The 16,622-nt window shown below is 51.1% G+C and overlaps 9 protein-coding genes across 9 annotated transcripts; 4 read left to right on the top strand and 5 right to left on the bottom strand.

Moving 5' to 3' along the window:
• The first annotated feature begins 11 nt into the window (after positions 1 to 11).
• Positions 12 to 1,880, top strand: ASPGLDRAFT_179128 (mitochondrial distribution and morphology protein 10). The gene is made up of 2 exons (XM_022542937.1): positions 12 to 187; positions 251 to 1,880. Exons 1-2 carry the CDS (start codon positions 91 to 93, stop codon positions 1,564 to 1,566), a joined length of 1,413 nt encoding a protein of 470 aa, XP_022397071.1. The 5' UTR covers positions 12 to 90; the 3' UTR covers positions 1,567 to 1,880.
• Positions 1,686 to 2,790, bottom strand: ASPGLDRAFT_868103 (triose-phosphate isomerase TPI1). The gene is made up of 2 exons (XM_022550403.1): positions 2,242 to 2,790; positions 1,686 to 2,180 (listed from the first exon to the last, which is right to left on the bottom strand). Exons 1-2 carry the CDS (start codon positions 2,617 to 2,619, stop codon positions 1,806 to 1,808), a joined length of 753 nt encoding a protein of 250 aa, XP_022397070.1. The 5' UTR covers positions 2,620 to 2,790; the 3' UTR covers positions 1,686 to 1,805.
• Positions 2,783 to 5,150, bottom strand: ASPGLDRAFT_867032 (uncharacterized protein). The gene is made up of 2 exons (XM_022550399.1): positions 3,007 to 5,150; positions 2,783 to 2,950 (listed from the first exon to the last, which is right to left on the bottom strand). Exons 1-2 carry the CDS (start codon positions 4,952 to 4,954, stop codon positions 2,946 to 2,948), a joined length of 1,953 nt encoding a protein of 650 aa, XP_022397069.1. The 5' UTR covers positions 4,955 to 5,150; the 3' UTR covers positions 2,783 to 2,945.
• Positions 5,151 to 6,544: 1,394 nt separating this feature from the next.
• Positions 6,545 to 8,441, top strand: ASPGLDRAFT_868072 (Protein kinase domain-containing protein). Its single transcript, XM_022550402.1, has 3 exons — positions 6,545 to 7,058; positions 7,130 to 7,671; positions 7,726 to 8,441. Exons 1-3 carry the CDS (start codon positions 6,695 to 6,697, stop codon positions 8,311 to 8,313), a joined length of 1,494 nt encoding a protein of 497 aa, XP_022397068.1. The 5' UTR covers positions 6,545 to 6,694; the 3' UTR covers positions 8,314 to 8,441.
• Positions 8,442 to 8,568: 127 nt separating this feature from the next.
• On the bottom strand, positions 8,569 to 9,533 carry ASPGLDRAFT_39065 (ESCRT-III subunit protein DID4; the record flags this gene model as incomplete). Its single annotated transcript, XM_022545021.1, has 5 exons — positions 8,569 to 8,763; positions 8,821 to 9,081; positions 9,137 to 9,197; positions 9,257 to 9,471; positions 9,528 to 9,533. The coding sequence occupies 5 exons, from the start codon at positions 9,531 to 9,533 to the stop codon at positions 8,569 to 8,571; spliced, it is 738 nt and encodes a 245-aa protein (XP_022397067.1).
• Positions 9,534 to 9,834: 301 nt separating this feature from the next.
• Positions 9,835 to 12,778, top strand: ASPGLDRAFT_69459 (mitofusin; the record flags this gene model as incomplete). The annotated part of the gene is made up of 4 exons (XM_022549377.1): positions 9,835 to 10,135; positions 10,201 to 10,249; positions 10,307 to 12,363; positions 12,417 to 12,778. 4 exons carry the CDS (start codon positions 9,835 to 9,837, stop codon positions 12,776 to 12,778), a joined length of 2,769 nt encoding a protein of 922 aa, XP_022397066.1.
• Positions 12,779 to 13,281: 503 nt separating this feature from the next.
• On the bottom strand, positions 13,282 to 14,229 carry ASPGLDRAFT_69458 (NmrA-like family protein; the record flags this gene model as incomplete). Its single annotated transcript, XM_022549376.1, has 1 exon — positions 13,282 to 14,229. The coding sequence occupies one exon, from the start codon at positions 14,227 to 14,229 to the stop codon at positions 13,282 to 13,284; it is 948 nt and encodes a 315-aa protein (XP_022397065.1).
• Positions 14,230 to 14,493: 264 nt separating this feature from the next.
• Positions 14,494 to 15,386, bottom strand: ASPGLDRAFT_85158 (uncharacterized protein; the record flags this gene model as incomplete). The annotated part of the gene is made up of 2 exons (XM_022550319.1): positions 14,661 to 15,386; positions 14,494 to 14,509 (listed from the first exon to the last, which is right to left on the bottom strand). The coding sequence occupies exons 1-2, from the start codon at positions 15,011 to 15,013 to the stop codon at positions 14,494 to 14,496; spliced, it is 369 nt and encodes a 122-aa protein (XP_022397064.1). The 5' UTR covers positions 15,014 to 15,386.
• Positions 15,387 to 15,762: 376 nt separating this feature from the next.
• Positions 15,763 to 16,614, top strand: ASPGLDRAFT_69457 (uncharacterized protein; the record flags this gene model as incomplete). The annotated part of the gene is made up of 2 exons (XM_022549375.1): positions 15,763 to 16,049; positions 16,098 to 16,614. 2 exons carry the CDS (start codon positions 15,763 to 15,765, stop codon positions 16,612 to 16,614), a joined length of 804 nt encoding a protein of 267 aa, XP_022397063.1.
• Positions 16,615 to 16,622: the final 8 nt, after the last annotated feature.

Below are 16,622 nucleotides of genomic sequence, written 5' to 3'. Positions count from 1 at the left end.
TATATCGAAGTGGTGATGAATATGCTACGTCGGATTGATAGGGGAGACTGCTGATTGATTTATTCATGACGCTCTTGTGCCATTGCGATAATGCTGGATTTCATGGATTACATCCAGCTCGCCTTCGCTGAGGGGACCAATTGGAATCGCGACAATTCGTACTCGTCGCTAACAGCCACTGCGCAGTGTGAGACCCTCGATGAACCTAATTAATGGAATTCTGGACGTGTCTAATTCTCTGGATGAACAGCACTTCTCGACTTCACCACCCCCGAGCGCCTCCGCGTCCACCTCTCCTCCCTCTCAACCCCTCATTTCGCAACCAGCTACACTCTCGGCACAGTCGGTCTAATTGACGGCTCCGTCTCCTACCTCTACAGCACCCTCCCATTCGACAACACCCCCAGTCGAAGTGCCCTGATACCCCTCCGAAAACTCACCCCGGGCTACCGACAAGTCCAGCGCCCAGCCGCCCCGGCCGAGAACTGGGCATGGAACTCGATACTTGATGGTGTTGGTGATTTCTCGCCAGCAAGAGACGATGGGAATGATGCGGTTACTCGGCAGAAGGCGACGCTGCTCCATGCGACGCTTCATCTGCCACCGCCAACGACGCTGAATGCGTTGTTCTTGCGGAGGATTTCTCCGACGATGCAGTTGGCGCTCGCGGTGTGCTCGACTCGTGGGCCTCCGTTGTCGAAATCAGCGCCGCAGGCTTCTCTGCTGACGCAGTTGTCTCATGATACGGGGAAGTACAGCAATGAGTACCTCTTCAGCACGGATAATGCACTATTCGGTTGGCGGGGGCTGTGGAATTTCGGCCCAGACCCGCGATCTACTACGAAGAACGACTCCTCCGCATCACAATTATCACTCCTATCCGCAGGCGCAGAAGCATACTACTCCCCTATCTCCTCTCTCATCGGCATGTCCACAGGCCTCCGATTCAGCACCCTCCCTACACCCGAGACATCCAGCCAACCCTCCTCTCTATCTACATCCACTCAATCATCAACAAACGGCACCCCAATCTCCACCTTCCCCTACACCCTCACACTAACCCTAACCCCTCTAACCGGCTCCCTATCAACATCCTACTCCCTCCGCGCCTCCCCAAACCTCTCCTTTAGCTCCCGCTTCGGCTTCAACGTCTACAGCTGGGAAAGTGAAATGGTAGCGGGCTGCGAACTCTGGCGCAAGCCCAGCAAATCCATCACCGAACCCGAAGACGACGGACTTGAATGGGCGAGGCGCAAAATGCGGGAGAATAACCCTGCTTTCCCGCCTGTTCCGAGTAATGCGAATCCCGCGCCGCTAAAAGAGCGAAAAGAAGAGGAGGAAGAGGCTAGTGACTCTGTGCTTAAAATTCGGGTTGATCAGTCGTGGAATGTACGGTTGCTTTGGGAGGGTAGGGTGAAGGAGTTGTTGGTTAGTGCGGGTGTTGGGTTGGGGCCGAGTTCGTTTTCGCCGGCTTATGGGCCTGGTGGTGGCGCGCAGAGTGTTGGGGGTGGTGCGTCGGCGTCGTATTGGAGGAGTGTGGGGGTGTCGGTTTCGTATTCGTCATGAGTACTCTGTACTATGATCTATTTTGCATATGATTGCGCAAGTAAAATGGGAATGTAAATACTTCTATGGATCTTCAGTTACGAAACATAAAGTGGTAGTCACCAAAACGGATCTCATTTTAATTCGTCTAAATTTTCATCACATCGCGGTATTGGTAATCGTAAATTAAACGGATCGCATCATAAACCTATCGCTAAATCTTTACAGACGAGAGTTGACAATGTCGACGACTGTAACTGTCAGATAACTGCTTGATAAAATCCAATTAGAGAGGAAAGAAACTTACATGCAGGCTTCAAGCTAGCACCGCCAACAAGGAAACCGTCAACATCGTTCTCCTTGGCGAGCTCACGGCAGTTCTTCTCGCTGACCGAGCCACCGTAGATAACACGGGTGTTGTCGGCGGCCTCGGCGGAGATGGCCTCACCGAGCCACTTGCGGATAGCGGCGTGGACCTCCTGAGCCTGCTCAGTGGTAGCGACCTTGCCGGTTCCGATGGCCCAGACGGGCTCGTAGGCGATGACAACCTTGGCCCATTGCTCCTTGGAGAGCTCCTTGGCGGCGGCGTTGAGTTGACGGGTGACGACGGCGATGGTGCTGTTGGACTCACGCTCCTACAAATCGTTAGCTGGGAATCCATAAAACAAGGTTTAAGACAGATGATGAATGACATACCTCCAAAGTCTCACCGATGCAGAAAATAACACCAAGACCACCGTCAACAGCAGCCTTGACCTTCTTGGCAATGAACTCGTCCGACTCCTTCAGGATGACACGGCGCTCGCTGTGTCCAACGAGAGTCCAGTTGATCTTGAGATCCTGGAGCTGCTCGACGCTGATTTCACCGGTGAAAGCACCGTTGGGCTTGTCGAAGACGTTCTGGGCAGCGACGCCGATGTTGTCGTTGGCGACCTGGCGGGCAAGCGACAGGTAGGGAGCGGGGGGAGAGATGACGACCTCGGCGTTGGGGTCGAGCTTGGCCGAGTTGAGGTTGTTGACGATGGAGGTGATGCTGTTGGCAACACCGTTCCTATACTTTGTCAGTATATTCATTGAGTGGTGTGTTATGTGGTATAGCTATGCTATCAAGGTCGGGGATGGAGGGGTAGCGGGGCATACATCTTGAAGTTACCACCGATGAAGAATTGGCGAGGCATGATGGGCAGAGAGTAAGAATAATGTGAGGTAGAATGGAATTGAGATAGACGGAGTAAAGAAGAATTACGATGATAGTAAAGAAGAGTAGGAAGAAGAAGAGAAAGAGAAAGAGGAAGAAGGAAGATTTATGACGCCAGACGAAGACAAAACGGGGAAACGTGGCGGGACGGACCAAAGGCGTCCTGCGTCATTTCTCACTCCATTACTACCTACATACACTACTACTCTAGTTACATAATTAGTACTCCGGCAAAGGATATCGTCGCGGAGGGGAATAAGGACGATAATAAAATGGCTCTCGCAACGCCATCCGCTGATTCATGAACCTCGCTTCCTCCAACTTCTCCGCCAACATCTTCGCATGAAAGTCCACTAGCTTCTCCCGGCGCTCCAGTCGAGCCTCCCTGTCATTCAGCATCTTAGTACGGATGTCATTGTGCATCCGCACCTGCTCTTCGTCCAGAGGAGATTGGGCCCCAGAAGAGGAATCGAGAGGTCCCGGGTTAGCTTCGGCTTCGTGGATAATAGTGGGACGGCCTCGGGTTCCTGGCACGGTAATTTCCCGGGGTGGTTGACCTGTTGCTGCTCTCCATTCGGCATTGTTATCGCTCGTGTGTCTCGTGGTGGACACCACTTCTTCCATGCTGCAGTCTGTGTTGCCTGCTGGAGATCGTCCTCGGTTGGGGTTGCTGTCATCGCCGTCTTTATTGGGAGAGCTACTGTTCGGCCACTTCCGACAATGGATGCGATACACTGGATGTCGGCGGTTCAGCTTCTGAGACGAGTGTCGGCGCCAAAGACTCCCACGCCATGGTTGGGGTTTTTGGGGGGTCTTGTTTTCTAATTCCTCGTCCTCCTCGCTATCCAGATCGCTCTCGTCACTTAGATCCTCTGTTACGGAGCTCCAGTCGTCCTCGTCGTCGCCGCCAGATAGGATTGACTCGTCCTCAGTCTCGCTAGACTCAGCTGGCCATTTGACGCGCTCAGTCAAGTTGGGGGTCCCGGTTGTACGGTCATCCGCGCTGTCTACGGGGGATTTGGATTTTCCAGGGAGATCATGAGGGGGTTGTACAGAGCCGGGATGACCATTGACTGGCTGGGGTTCAGAGCCGCTGCGAGCACGTGAATGTTGTGTTTCAGGTGCTGGGCCAGCAGCGGGCCGAACAAATGGTGGTCGACCACGCACTTCCATTCGTCTGGGATAGAATTTATTGTGGCTTGGGGGAACAGCTTGAGCACCCGCGCTCGGCATCCCACGCCCTGAGCCAAGGTTGGGTTGAGCTTGGGGGACATTGTACGGTTGCTGGACCGCCGGAGCCTGTGACCATGGCCTTTCCATGGGCTGTCCTCTGCCAGAGCTGTGTCCTTCGGCGGGACGGGGATGGGGGAACGGGTTCGGGTCAGGAGGCGCTTGAGGACGAGGGTAGGGCGGCGGTGAATCATCACGTTGCGGTATGTGAATCTTCATTGTAGGAGGCTGTTGACGAGTATTGCCTGGTTTCACCCACTGGACCTTGTTCTTCAGATCGCTGATCTTGTTGATCGGACGAGTTTCCTTTTCGGCCGTGGGATGAACAGGCTTCTCCAGGTTCTTCTCCTTGGTCTCCTCTGGAGTCTCGATCTTGACAGACTTCTGAGGTACATTGGGGTTGGTAGCGGCCTTGGGCAGTCCCATGATCACGACGTCCATGGAGACCGTTTCGAGCTCGCCACGGCGTGCGTTCTTGCCTTTAGGCTTCTCCTCTGTCTTCGCATAGACACATTCCCAGCCCAAGTGAGCATCAAACCGTGCCCGTTGCTCAATCAACTGGTCGACGAGGGTACGCTTGGCTTTCGTGAGGGCTTCGTATTGCTCAGCAGCAGGAAGTTTCTTCGACCGGGTCTGGACCATCTTGGACAGCTCATTCTGGCCCTGTGACATCTTGGTCCGTTCGATGCGACCCCATGTCGACTTCTGACCGGCACCCGCATCCGCCTTGAAGAAAGTATATCCCTCGTATAGTGGCGTGGGAGCGCTCACATCGTGGGCATGGACGTGGGGTGCGACAGGAGCCTTTGCATGTTGACCATTGCTTGGACGGCCACCCACATTGAGCTGACCCAGCTGGGCAGCCAGTTGTGTAGGGTTCATGAGACCGGGATTCGAGTGGTGGATGATGCGAGGAGCCTCGCCAGGCCGAAGATGAGCCGGAGGCACATGCGGCCTCGCATTTTGATTAATAGCGACCATGGCCGCCGGTAAAGATTAACAAAAAAGATTACCGTAGATAGATAAAAACAGCAAGAGGGGTAATGAGAGAAGAAGAAAAAAAGAAAAAAGAAGAAGAAAAGAAACAAAAAAGGAATGGTCAACTGCCCAGCGCAAAGCGAGGTCTTTTTTTTTTATTGCCGCACCATGGGAAAAATGTCGCGCACCAGGACGACGGGGCCTTCAAATATCTTTCGCAACAGCCTCTCTCGAAGGGGGGGTCACTCGGCATTTGGTGCATTTGGAAAACTTCTCAGCAATCATCAGCAGCGATGTTTCAGGAATCCATTAATCCCTGTAATTCTTTACTGAATCCAACGTGATTCGTACATCGGGACAAAGCAATAAGCACAATTTCTAAAAGCGCCTATCCATCACCGGAGAGACTGCGCAAAAATCGTGGTAAAATGCCGTGGCGAATGTGACCATGCGTGCCTAAACACATAAAAACAAATCAAAAAACTACTCATAATGCTTCGATAGTCATGGAATAGTAGTAGGGCTCTCCGGTAATTCGCCTCCCACGAGTCGAGGATATGCAAGATACCGCCGACCATCACAAGAAAAAAACCCCCTTATGACCGGATCAGCAGTGATTTTGGTCGGCAAGTGCTGCAGGAAGACGCAATGTCGGTTCTTATTCTGCACAGGAGTGGCTATGCACCATGCAAGATGAACAGGCCTAAATTAAAAGAAATTGATTGATTGAGGGGAGATTTCATCCTCGTTGGGCAGAGGGAAAGTACGGAGCGAATGGTTGCAGCTGGGAATACGGAGTACGGAATGACTCGGATTCTTCTTTCTTTTTTCTTTGTCTTTTTTCTTTACACTGAAAAAAAAGGAAGGAAAATGAGGTGAGAGATTAAGTGAGAGATAAAAGGAGAAATCGGACGAACTACCAATCGAGCACGTGTCGTCAGCTGACCTGACTCAGTGCTATAAATATGCCGAGTATACAAAGCCACACAAAGCAGTACTTTCAGTACTTTTGTCTGCATCGTGAAAAGAGGCGCAAGCGATGACCCAAAGGAGGCCATGCCCCAACAAAGCGAAGATTCACCCAGAATAGAATGTTCAGATTGTCAATGACGTCGAAGAAAGATCGCTTTGTACTTGTACCTTTGTACTGTATCGTACTGGATGCTTTATCTCGAGTTTCAAGTCCAGCTGAAGAATTTGTCCCAGGTAGCGAAATAAATGCCTGGAACCACTCTCATTGGACAATACCATACCGGTCCTGTGCCATGTCATCACAGTTCAACCACCCAATTCCATCATAGCATGCAAGATCTTCCAAACACGACTGAACAGACTTACACAAACCCTGTCCAGCATGCAGCGGATGCAGCCCTGTCAACGGGGATCCGATGCTGTCATCGATCCAATCAACAAAGCAATATCCGAAACGGGGCATTGCTTTGACGCCGTCGGTAACCCTAAGAGGCATTTTTTACTGTCTCGTTGTTGTTGTCGAGAGTGTCAAAGATTTTTGTTCTGTTTGGTGGCTTCTAAGCGCCGAAGGAAATGATCGTTCCAATGGGATTTTGGATTTCGAGGTTTCATTGTTTGTTATGCGGTAGTTCGTGTTTCGGTGGATTAGGACGGATGGACATGGTGCTGTCGGCGGTATAAATCAGGCACTTACCATGTCTACGTCCATCGGAACAACGTTTTCACAGCATCCTCTAGTTACTACTCCTAAGACATACTTGCCTACGCAGCATGGCGCATCCCTTGGACAATTGGAGACAACGACGACCAGCCTGGGCCAACCGCCTAGAAATAAACATCCACGACCTCGTGCAACCGGGAACCAACAGAGCAACACAATACCCCCATCTCCACGAAGCACTCGCAGGCCGACTTGATGAGGCCTGGATCGCGAGACATGGTGAACAGGTCTCGCTATGCGACGAACATTACACACTTGATAACGGTGATGTGGCTAGGGCTGACGTAGATGAGTTCCAAGTATATAGGAATCACAGGAATGAGCTCCCATATGAGAACGCGGAATACCGGCTTCGGAATATGTGTCGCGTGCTGAAGGGGCGTATGACTCCTTATGCGAATATCGGTGGTGGCAGTTAGTACTATTCCCCTCTCCCCTCTCCCCTCTCCTCTATTGTTGTGAAAGTAACTAACGATGATATATAGCCTACGGCACTGTCTTCCTTGCTCGAGAGCCTGATGATCCTGATCCTGATCCTGATCCAAAGAGCCCTACTAAATACCAACACTACGCAATTAAAGTCGAAACACATTGGGACATGGCAAATCGAGTGGCCATGGAGTGTAAACCTACCATGACCATCCTCGACGAGGACACGCGCCAAAGATTCCACTACATCCCCCACGAGGCGCTTCTTTTGATGCTCGCATATAATAATGACAGGTTCCCAAAGCTTGACTCGGTCTATGTCGATGACAATGTACATTCAATCGTCATGGAGGCGTGTATAGATCCTGACCTTCTCAGGATGGACCCTAAGGAAGTACGAACAAACGACCCAGAGCTAAGGCGCATCATTGCTTTCACGGGAATGTACCTTACACACAAAAAGAAGCCGATTCTTAGCGAGGAAGGGGTGTGCAAGGTTGCGTCGCAGATTCTGGAGGGCTTTGCTTATCTTCGGCATATGAATGTTTCCTACGGTGACTTGTCCAAGGCTAACTTTATTATTGATGAGAATCTCAATGCAAGTCCTCGCCTTTCTCCCTAACCACGAGTCAAAAGCTAACACAAGTCACAGACCAAACTAATCGACCTAGGAATGACAACCTTCGGCTTCACCGACCCCGACTTCCAAGCAGGCTCCTGGGCCCACGTAATCGGCCAAGAAAACATCCTCACCCCAGAAATCGCCCTCGAACTCTCAAAACCAGACTTAGAACTTCAAGACCGACACCAAATCCAAGTAGACATCCAGATCCCCCACGACACCCGCATCGCACACCTATGGCGAATCGGCGCCCTCACCTACGAAATGCTACACGGCTACGCACCCTGGGAGTCGCCCGACTGGGAACCCAAGTTGGGCAAGGTGGACGAGTCTAGGCCCACTGATGCGCACTGGGAAAGGGTTTATGAGCGGCGGGAGAGGATTATTAATGAGGAGTTGCCAGTTCGGGAGGACTTGTCGCAGGATTGTGTGGATATGTTGAGGATGATGTTGCATAAGCAGCCGATGGAGAGGGCAACGTTGGAGGAGTTGTGTTCGGTGCCTTGGTTTGGGCAGTGGGCTTGTCAGGATGATATGGTGTGGGTACGGCCAGAGTCTGAGCCGTATAACCAAAAGAGAAGGAATGAGGGTCTTAGTGATTGGGAGAGGACGTTTTGATAAAGACAAGTTTTGATATTCGTTATAGAATCAGTGTTGACAGAATGTTGTCGTTAATCGATGTCTCTATAACTGCTGTATATAAAAGAAGCGATTGTTGCCATATGGCGTTGCAACTGTAGAATTAATCCCAAACACCTGTCTTCGTCAATCATTCAATCGACTCCAGAACTCCGTTGGTAATAAGCAATGCACAAGACAAACATAAAATAGACGAGACGATAAACGACTCAAAACAAAGAGCATGCTGTATGCTCATCTTCGAAGGCTGTCAAGCCGTGCTTGCAAATCATCATCGCTTGTAGTTCCACCGCCGCCACCACTATCACCACCACCACCACCAACACCACCAACACCACCGCCGCCGGCAGTGGCACCAGCACCCACAGGCTGGGCGACTCGGGATTCGCTGACGGTAGCCTTTTGTATGTCCGAAGGTGTCTCTCCCAACTGTGTAAAGCATGTCAGCACTCTGTAACCCAGTGGCGAGCCAAAGTCGATACGCACCGACTGGTTAAGATCCACGCCAATTTCGTCCAGAACCTCCTTGACAATGTCTTCGCCTTCTTCCTCGTCTGCTTCCATACCCGTTGCCTCATCAATCGCATCGTCCATCATATCCTGGCGTTGATCCATAACATCGTTCTCTCGTTCGAACTCCATGGCGATCCGTTGCAAGGCGGGGAGGTTCATCTGTCGGTTCATACTGCCAAGAAGCATCGTCGCGCCTTTCATGGACTGCATCATCTGCTCGTTGCTGCGAACGGTCTGCGGTTTCTGTAAGTCACTGACACACGAGTCGGGTCGGGCTATGCCATCGTACCTGAATACGGAGAGAGATGGCTTGTAATTGCGTTCGCATTTGGTAGAATTTCTGGATATATCTGATCGCAAAGAAATGAGAGTTAGCCTGATGATAGAGACGGAGAGCAACACCCCGTACCTTCTCGACCGCACCAGGTCCTTGGCCTGGATTTTGCACGCTCCGATCTGACCATTCTTTGCGCTCTTCTTGATGTCCTGCACGAGTTTCTTTTCCTGGTTCTCCAGCTTGATGCGCTCCCGGTCCAGTTCTCGCTGCGTCCTATCGAGAGCCCTCTGGTGTTTGCGTAGACGCTCCGCCGGCGTCATACGTTTACCGAACGCCCACTCGACAATCTACCACATTGTAAGCAAACACGCACCCTTTGAGCAAAGTATGTAGCATCACTCACATTCATGTTAGCCAGACAAAGTAATGCGACAGTATGATAAAGGAAAGAACTTGCAGTGACATCAAGCGCCTGCGTACTCTGTAAACCAACGGCAGTATCACCCTTTCCGAGAGCCGATACTCACCGCCTTTTGAGTCACATGCACCAAGCACCAAGCCCCTTCGGGCCTAGCGTATGCTGTCACACTCGCCCAAATGATCACTAATCATCGCCTCTCCCTCCCAAAAAAATAATATACCAACAACGAAAACAACCCCCGATCAGATCTACCAATTTGCACGCTGATGCAAAACACGCCTTTACAGCTATGAGTCAAGGGTATTTCCCCGGTGGCAGCGGTTCTTCCGCCGGCGAGGGATCGTCCAGGCATGCGGGCGCGGAGGAGCGTTTTGACAGGCCTTTCCATCCGAGACCGCCGCCTTCGTACATGACTGTCGGAAATGGTTCGACTTCGGAGAGTGCAAGTGCGCTGATGGCCTCGTTGAATAATGACTCGGGATATGGTGGGAGTGTCTCCAGTGGGAGTGTGGCGGATGGTGATGGAGGGGCTGCATGGCACGGTCTGATGGAAGATAGACCGACGTACCCTGGAGAATGGAACCCAGCTGGTTAGTTGCCCGTCGAACTGCTTTATGATTAGTTATACGGAGGCGAGGTTGCTGACATATTCCAGGCGACAATGAGAGACAGGTTGTCGCAAGCCATGTTCATCAGCTTCTCTAGTATGTTGCGCCGGATCCCCGAGATCTATGCGGATTGGATATTAATGGCATATACAGCAACCAGAACCGGACCAAGCTCGGCCGTGCTATCTCCCGGACCATCGAGACGCTGAAGGAACTCCAAGACATGAACCGACAATGGCCCGCCCACTACCCGTCCGTCCAGACTACCCCCGGATCCCCTTCGCTACAACACAGCCAGACATTCCTCGAGGGCACCCCCGCGGATCCGGTTCCAGGGCAACTCAGACGCGCGACTACGATGCCGGCTGGCGGTGATGCAGAGTCGAGTGCAGCTCCGGAGAGCCGACCTGCGCCTGAGCCGCGATTGATGAGTCCGCAGATGGCGCAGGAGTTTTCGATTCTGAAGCTGGATCTGAAATTGGGCGCTCTTTCGCAAGCTGAGCTGGTGCATTCGTTGGAGAAATCTTCAATTGCATCGCTCCTCGACGGAAAAGTCGGCCAGAGCATCAAGCATCTCCTCTCACTGCGGGACAGAATTGAGGATACTGCGAGCAAGGTGCTGATTACTGGTGACTTGAACGCAGGAAAGTCGACTTTCTGTAACGCTTTGCTGCGTCGGAAGGTCTTGCCAGAGGATCAGCAGCCTTGCACCAGCCTCTTCTGCGAGGTTCTTGATGCTCGGGAGAACAGCGGAATTGAAGAGGTGCATGGAGTGCACAAGGATGTGCCGTATAACCGCAACGACGAAAGAACATACGACGTCTACCCCTTGTGTGAGTTGGAGAACATCGTGATTGACAACGACAAGTACATGCAGTGCAAGGTGTATGTCAAGGACGTGCGGACTATCGACGAATCCCTTTTGAACAATGGTGTTGTCGATATTGCCCTGATCGATGCGCCGGGTCTGAACTCGGATTCTCTCAAGACAACAGCGGTATTTGCCCGACAGGAAGAGATTGATGTCGTTGTCTTTGTCGTCTCAGCCGCGAACCACTTCACTCTTTCGGCAAAGGAATTCATCATGAACGCCGCCCACGAAAAGGCTTACATGTTTATGGTCGTCAACGGTTTCGACCAAATCCGGGATAAGCAGCGTTGCGAGCGGATGATCTTGGACCAGATCAACAAGCTTAGCCCGCGAACCCACAAGGAAGCGGCGGAATTGGTTCACTTCGTGTCGAGCAATGCCATTCCCGTTGCACCTCCGCCGCCAGTTGAGCAGCCTGGTGGTGGTGGCAGCGGCGGCGGTGGGGGCTTCGATGATCCCCATGACGATGACGACGATGATGATGACAATGACAAGGGTAAAGGAAAGGGCAAGGACAAGGGCAAAGACAAGGAGAAGATCCAGGACTTCGAGAACCTGGAATCCTCTCTGCGTCGCTTTGTTCTGGAGAAGCGTTCTCGGTCCAAGCTTGCGCCTGCCAGGACTTACCTTCTCAACTTGCTTGGAGACCTGAACTCGTTGGCTTCCGTCAACCGTGATGTTGCCCAGTCAGAGCTCAAGCGCGTCACGGACGAGTTGGCAGAGCTTGTTCCAGCCTATGAAAATGGCAAGAAGCGGAAGCTGGACATTGCGGACCAAGTGGAGAAGTGCATCGAGGGATCCTGCGAGGGTGTCTACAACCACACCCGGTCTACGTTGACGAACACTATCGCTCGTGTGTCTGAAGCAGATCTTGGTGTTGAGTACCCTGGTCTCTTCTCTGTGTTCCAGTACGCAGAGGACCTGAAACTCGCCATGTTGGAACAGATTTCCGGCTCGGTCACGGAGTGCGAGGACTTTGCCCGTGGAAAGACTGTGCAAGGTGTCGGCTTCATACAGAACATCGGTCTCTTGCATGTTGGAGAGGACAAGTTCGCTCCTCTCAACTTCCGCGCCGACATGATGTTCCGTCGTAGCCGCCGTCACACTTTCGCCAAGCAAGTCGACACGGAAGTGGAATTGTGGGATTTCTTCGATGTCGCCAGTCTCTGGGAGAGACAGGAGAAGATGGCCGGAACAGGCATGGCCATGACCGCTATCACTGTTCTTACCGGCCGTGCTTTCAGCGGCTTCAGCTGGGTTGATAGCGTGTTTAGTGCTGTCAAGTTCCTTGGACCTCAGAACGCGCGACGACTATTCGTCCCTACTCTTGTTGCAGCTGGTAAGTCAAACTTCATACATATTTCAAGGATTGTGTACTAACTCAATTTCCAGCCGCACTGACTGCTGCATACGTGCTCTCTTCGATCCCGACCACTCTCCCCCCTCGTCTCTCGCGCAAGCTTGCCGCCAGCCTTCACGAAATGGACTATGTCCACTCCAACGCCAACCGCATCTCAACGGAAGTCCGCCGCATCCTCCGCATCCCATCTGGTAACCTGCAGACCAGCCTTGCACAGGACGTCGAAGACCTGGGCAAGCGCAAGAGCGAAGTCAGCAAGACCAAGCAGGAGAGCGACGTTGCCAACAAGTACTTCTCGAACCTCTTCCGCGACAGCGGCGAGAACAGGAGATTCGTGGAGGACATTGATCTTGATGCCCCGTTGCCTGGTGGGTTGGCGGCTGCTCATGATTGAAGCCCTTACTCTTCTGCTTCACCTTTTTTTGTACAGACATAACGAATATGCATGAAAATTCCTTTCTATGTTGTTTGACGATTCATTGTTTTGAGTTCTCTTTTTTTGTCGATATGCCACTTTATTCTGTCAGCACGACCTTTTTTATTTATCAGATATTCCCCCCTCGTTTCTGACCGTTTACTCTCTGTTATTCTCGAAAATCATGAAAGAAACAAAGATTATGGTAACCCTCCCTATTTCTATTTAAAATTGCATCGGCGCTTTTGATGACTTACCAATATCTTGTGATATTTCTTCACTAAAATATAAAATATAAGCATCTCACTCTTCAACATCTTCGCTGTGTATAAAAATGACGTAATATTCTACCAAATTGCACGATCAAATTCAAAAGCATGTATTTTTATGTTTGTTTCATGTTTATCTATACACAAATGCAGCTTCCCCATGGTTCAAAAGATATTCAACATGTAAGTCGGCCATAGACCATATATCGTTTCCTACTCCTCCAATAGGGTCTTAAACACATCGGCAGGCGTACGCTTAGGCGCAGCGATCTCCAGCACTTCCTTGCTGGTCGTAGAAGCCGTGCATTTTCCATCCCACGCTGTCTCCGGGGCGTGTTTGATAGACAAGATAACGTTCTTTGATTTCTGAGTTCCTCCCTCGACAAACGAATCGATGAAAGACATGTCTTTGTAGCTGACATCCTTAACTGGTGTTCCGATGTGCTGCTCAACCATGCCCACAATCTGCTTCCCAGTGATATCCTCTGGCCCATTCAGGACATACTTGGCCTTGCTATGCACAGTAGGGTCATCTTGGGACAAGAGGTGCGCCGCAAAGACTCCAATCTCATCAGGGTCAATGATACCGACAGGCGCATCCTCCGACGCCATCAACCGAAGCGTATCCTGCTTCCCAGTCTTGCGGTACTGCTTGATCAGTTCCGCGGCAGTGGAAAGATACATTTGTGAAAAGATGTTCGGCTGAAGCGACGTCCACTGCAAGCTGTTGAATTCCGGCGAACTCAGAAGGGCCTCGATAGCCCAATGCGTACGCGGATAGTAAGCGGCACAATCCGGGCGCACATTCGCTGCCGTAGTTGATATCCGCACAACATACTTGACACCGGCTTTGAGGGCGGCAAGGTGGAAGGTTGATTCTTCAGTGAAGTGGTGTGGTTCGTTGTGTGATGCGATGAATGCTCTGACTACCTCGTGTTCGCGGAGCCAGTCGGCGGTGATCTCGACCCAGTTTTGCTCGAGTACCTCGACACCGGGTAGTTTCGCGAGTTGCTGGGCTACTGGGCTGTTCAGGGAACGTGTGAGAGCTATGATCCGGTGATCGGATAAAGTGTTGCTGGTGTTTAGTAGATTTGGTAGAGTTTCAGTGACACTTCTGCCGGTGTTGCCGGTTGCGCCGACGATGAGGATGGTAGGGGCCATGATGGGGTGAGTATAGAAAAGATATTGTTTGACGATATTGTATGAGAGCACTGCTATGGTACTTGTATATTTATACTTGTGCAGTGCTAGATCTGCTTAGGAATCATGATGTGGTTAACTAACTATACTACTCTAAATCTAGCGGCCTTCCTTATTGGTTCGCTTTGAGCCACATCGGCATAGAGCATAAAAAATGCATACATACTATGGAGATCGGCGGGAGTGGTCATCCGATTGGTCGAGATATCAGTAGAAATCGACGGATTAGAAAACATGGCACCTGTTCATTGTCAACATTCATAAATGAATAATACAGTGAGTTGCAGAAGATTCTGGCATATTTGCATGCTTATGGAAAGTAGTTTGCGTCATCGAGTTGACCGAGTGCGTTTCGGCACACTCGTAAGCATGATCATACTGACAAGACATACTTTTGGCCTTTGGGGTAGAACCGCTCTGCGTCTTTGAAGAGGTCCTCGCGGTGCATTGTTGCACAGTTATTTATCAGGAATATGAAGAGGTAGGTGATAACCACAGACTCCTTGGGAAGATTCATCTTTTGCACAACCTGCATTGCCAGCTCCGGCTGGACAATGACAAACTGCGGTGGCGCAAGAGACAACAGGTCAAGGTAGAAGAAATAGCCCAGACCATAGCGCTGGCGCATAAAATGCGCGAATAGCCGTGGTGTTGCATCAGGTGGAAGACTGCTTGCGATGTCGCGCATAACTAAGAAGTGTCCCCAGATAGCGTGATGCGGCGGACCGGGGAGATTTTTGAACATCCTGCGCTGCTGGACTAGTCGACACAGAAGCGTAAATTATCGGAGCGAGAAGTGCAAGAGGTAGGACGAGCATTTTGGGATTGAGTCGGGGTCCAGGAGGAAGTGTCTTCGTTGGAGGAGAAGATGCAGATTTGGAGAGGTGCTGAAAGGATCACTGAAGAGTAGAATTCGACTTCGAGCATGGCAAAAGAGGAAATGTTGTTGTTGATGGCTCTTTTTTCTTGGCTGGGTTTTTTCATAATTTTATATCTTGTTTTCGAGTTCAATGTGTATAGGTGAACCAAGCCGGTGTAGTTTTGGCTGCGCCTGGGGGGTTGGGGCTGGGGCAAGGTGCACCACACACGCAAAACATACAATATATTCAATATCATATCCACATAATTACCCAAATAGTACTAAATGAAGTTTTCTTGAGTCCGTATCTCAAGATAGGGCTGTGCAGCACGTGAGATCGGCCCCCCACAAAAGCGCCCGTATGGTCTTCAGATTCTATTTCTGTCGTGAAACAAACGGCCCCAAAAAAGCTTAACAGGCTGTCATGAGCTTATCGTGAGCCTGTCATGTGTAGAGTATGGCGTCGATCTGGCTGCCCAATTGGGGCGGGATCATGCCCTAAGCCACCATGTGCTATGGCGACCATAGAAAAGAATACTTATCGCAAGCAAAGTACCAATTTCAATCATCCCTCCATTCTAATCTAATTAATTCAATCATAGCCTTGGCCTCAAACAACCCCTTTCCTGGTAACCATGTTCACCCTACGAGACGCGATTTTCCTCATCGAATTGGCATTCTATTGTCCCATTCCGCCTGCCATCATCTTCATTCTCCTCATCCACGGCGGAAAAAAGCCATACACATGGCGTCCTATCCTAATACCTCTCTTCCTGCTTTCCGGGATGCGAATCGCCGGTGCATCACTGGGCCTAGCAGCCATGAATCCCGACAAGTCCAACCTCCTCACCACAGCAACACTCCTAGACACAATCGGACTAGCACCAGTTTTGTGCTTACCGATCGGAGTCCTAGTTCGAGCGTGAGCCCCCTGAAATTACCCTCGCATAAAAAGCGCTAATACAACCAGCAACGCCCCCCTCCGCAAAGGCCTCTCCTTCTGGATATTCCTCCCCCTCCAACTAACCATCATAGCCGCAACAATAATGACCGCCTACGGCGGCCGCGATCTCTACACAACTGACCAGCACCAAACCAAAGATCTAACCCTAATGCGCGCCGGAATCTGCCTCTCCATCGCCATCTTCGCCATAACCGTCTTCCTCTCCGTGATCACACTATTCAAAGTACAAGGCGGGTACGGAAACGAGCGCGCGGCTGCTATGTGTGCGGTCCTGTCAATCCCGTTTATGAGTGTTAGGTTGGCGTTTTCGGCGGGGAGTTTGTTTTCGGGGGAGGAGAGTGTGTTGGATCCGATGGCGAAGGATGATACGGGGGTTTGGTTGCATTTGTTTATGGTTGTTGTTATGGAGTATGTTGTTGTGCTTTCGGCGACGGCGGTGGCGTTGGGGTCAAGGAGAGTTGTGCTTGTGGAGAAGAAGGAGGATGGGTTTGATAAGGAGATTGAGGTTCAGACTTGGATTTAGTTGTTTTT

The sequence above is a fragment of the Aspergillus glaucus genome (genome assembly GCF_001890805.1).
Source record: "Aspergillus glaucus CBS 516.65 unplaced genomic scaffold ASPGLscaffold_24, whole genome shotgun sequence".
Taxonomy (NCBI): Eukaryota; Fungi; Ascomycota; class Eurotiomycetes; order Eurotiales; family Aspergillaceae; genus Aspergillus; species Aspergillus glaucus.
This window is presented reverse-complemented; position numbering and strand designations above follow the sequence as displayed.

Coding starts and splice junctions, on each gene's coding strand:
- ASPGLDRAFT_867032 (XM_022550399.1), bottom strand. CDS start 4,954: ATGGTCGCTATTAATCAAAATGCGAGGCCGCATGTGCCTCCGGCTCAT.
- ASPGLDRAFT_868072 (XM_022550402.1), top strand. CDS start 6,695: ATGGCGCATCCCTTGGACAATTGGAGACAACGACGACCAGCCTGGGCC. Junction 7,059..7,129: donor TGCGAATATCGGTGGTGGCA/GTTAGTACTATT, acceptor GATGATATATAG/CCTACGGCACTGTCTTCCTT. Junction 7,672..7,725: donor TTATTGATGAGAATCTCAAT/GCAAGTCCTCGC, acceptor CACAAGTCACAG/ACCAAACTAATCGACCTAGG.
- ASPGLDRAFT_868103 (XM_022550403.1), bottom strand. CDS start 2,619: ATGAATATACTGACAAAGTATAGGAACGGTGTTGCCAACAGCATCACC. Junction 2,181..2,241: donor GCATCGGTGAGACTTTGGAG/GTATGTCATTCA, acceptor AACGATTTGTAG/GAGCGTGAGTCCAACAGCAC.
- ASPGLDRAFT_179128 (XM_022542937.1), top strand. CDS start 91: ATGCTGGATTTCATGGATTACATCCAGCTCGCCTTCGCTGAGGGGACC. Junction 188..250: donor GCTAACAGCCACTGCGCAGT/GTGAGACCCTCG, acceptor CTGGATGAACAG/CACTTCTCGACTTCACCACC.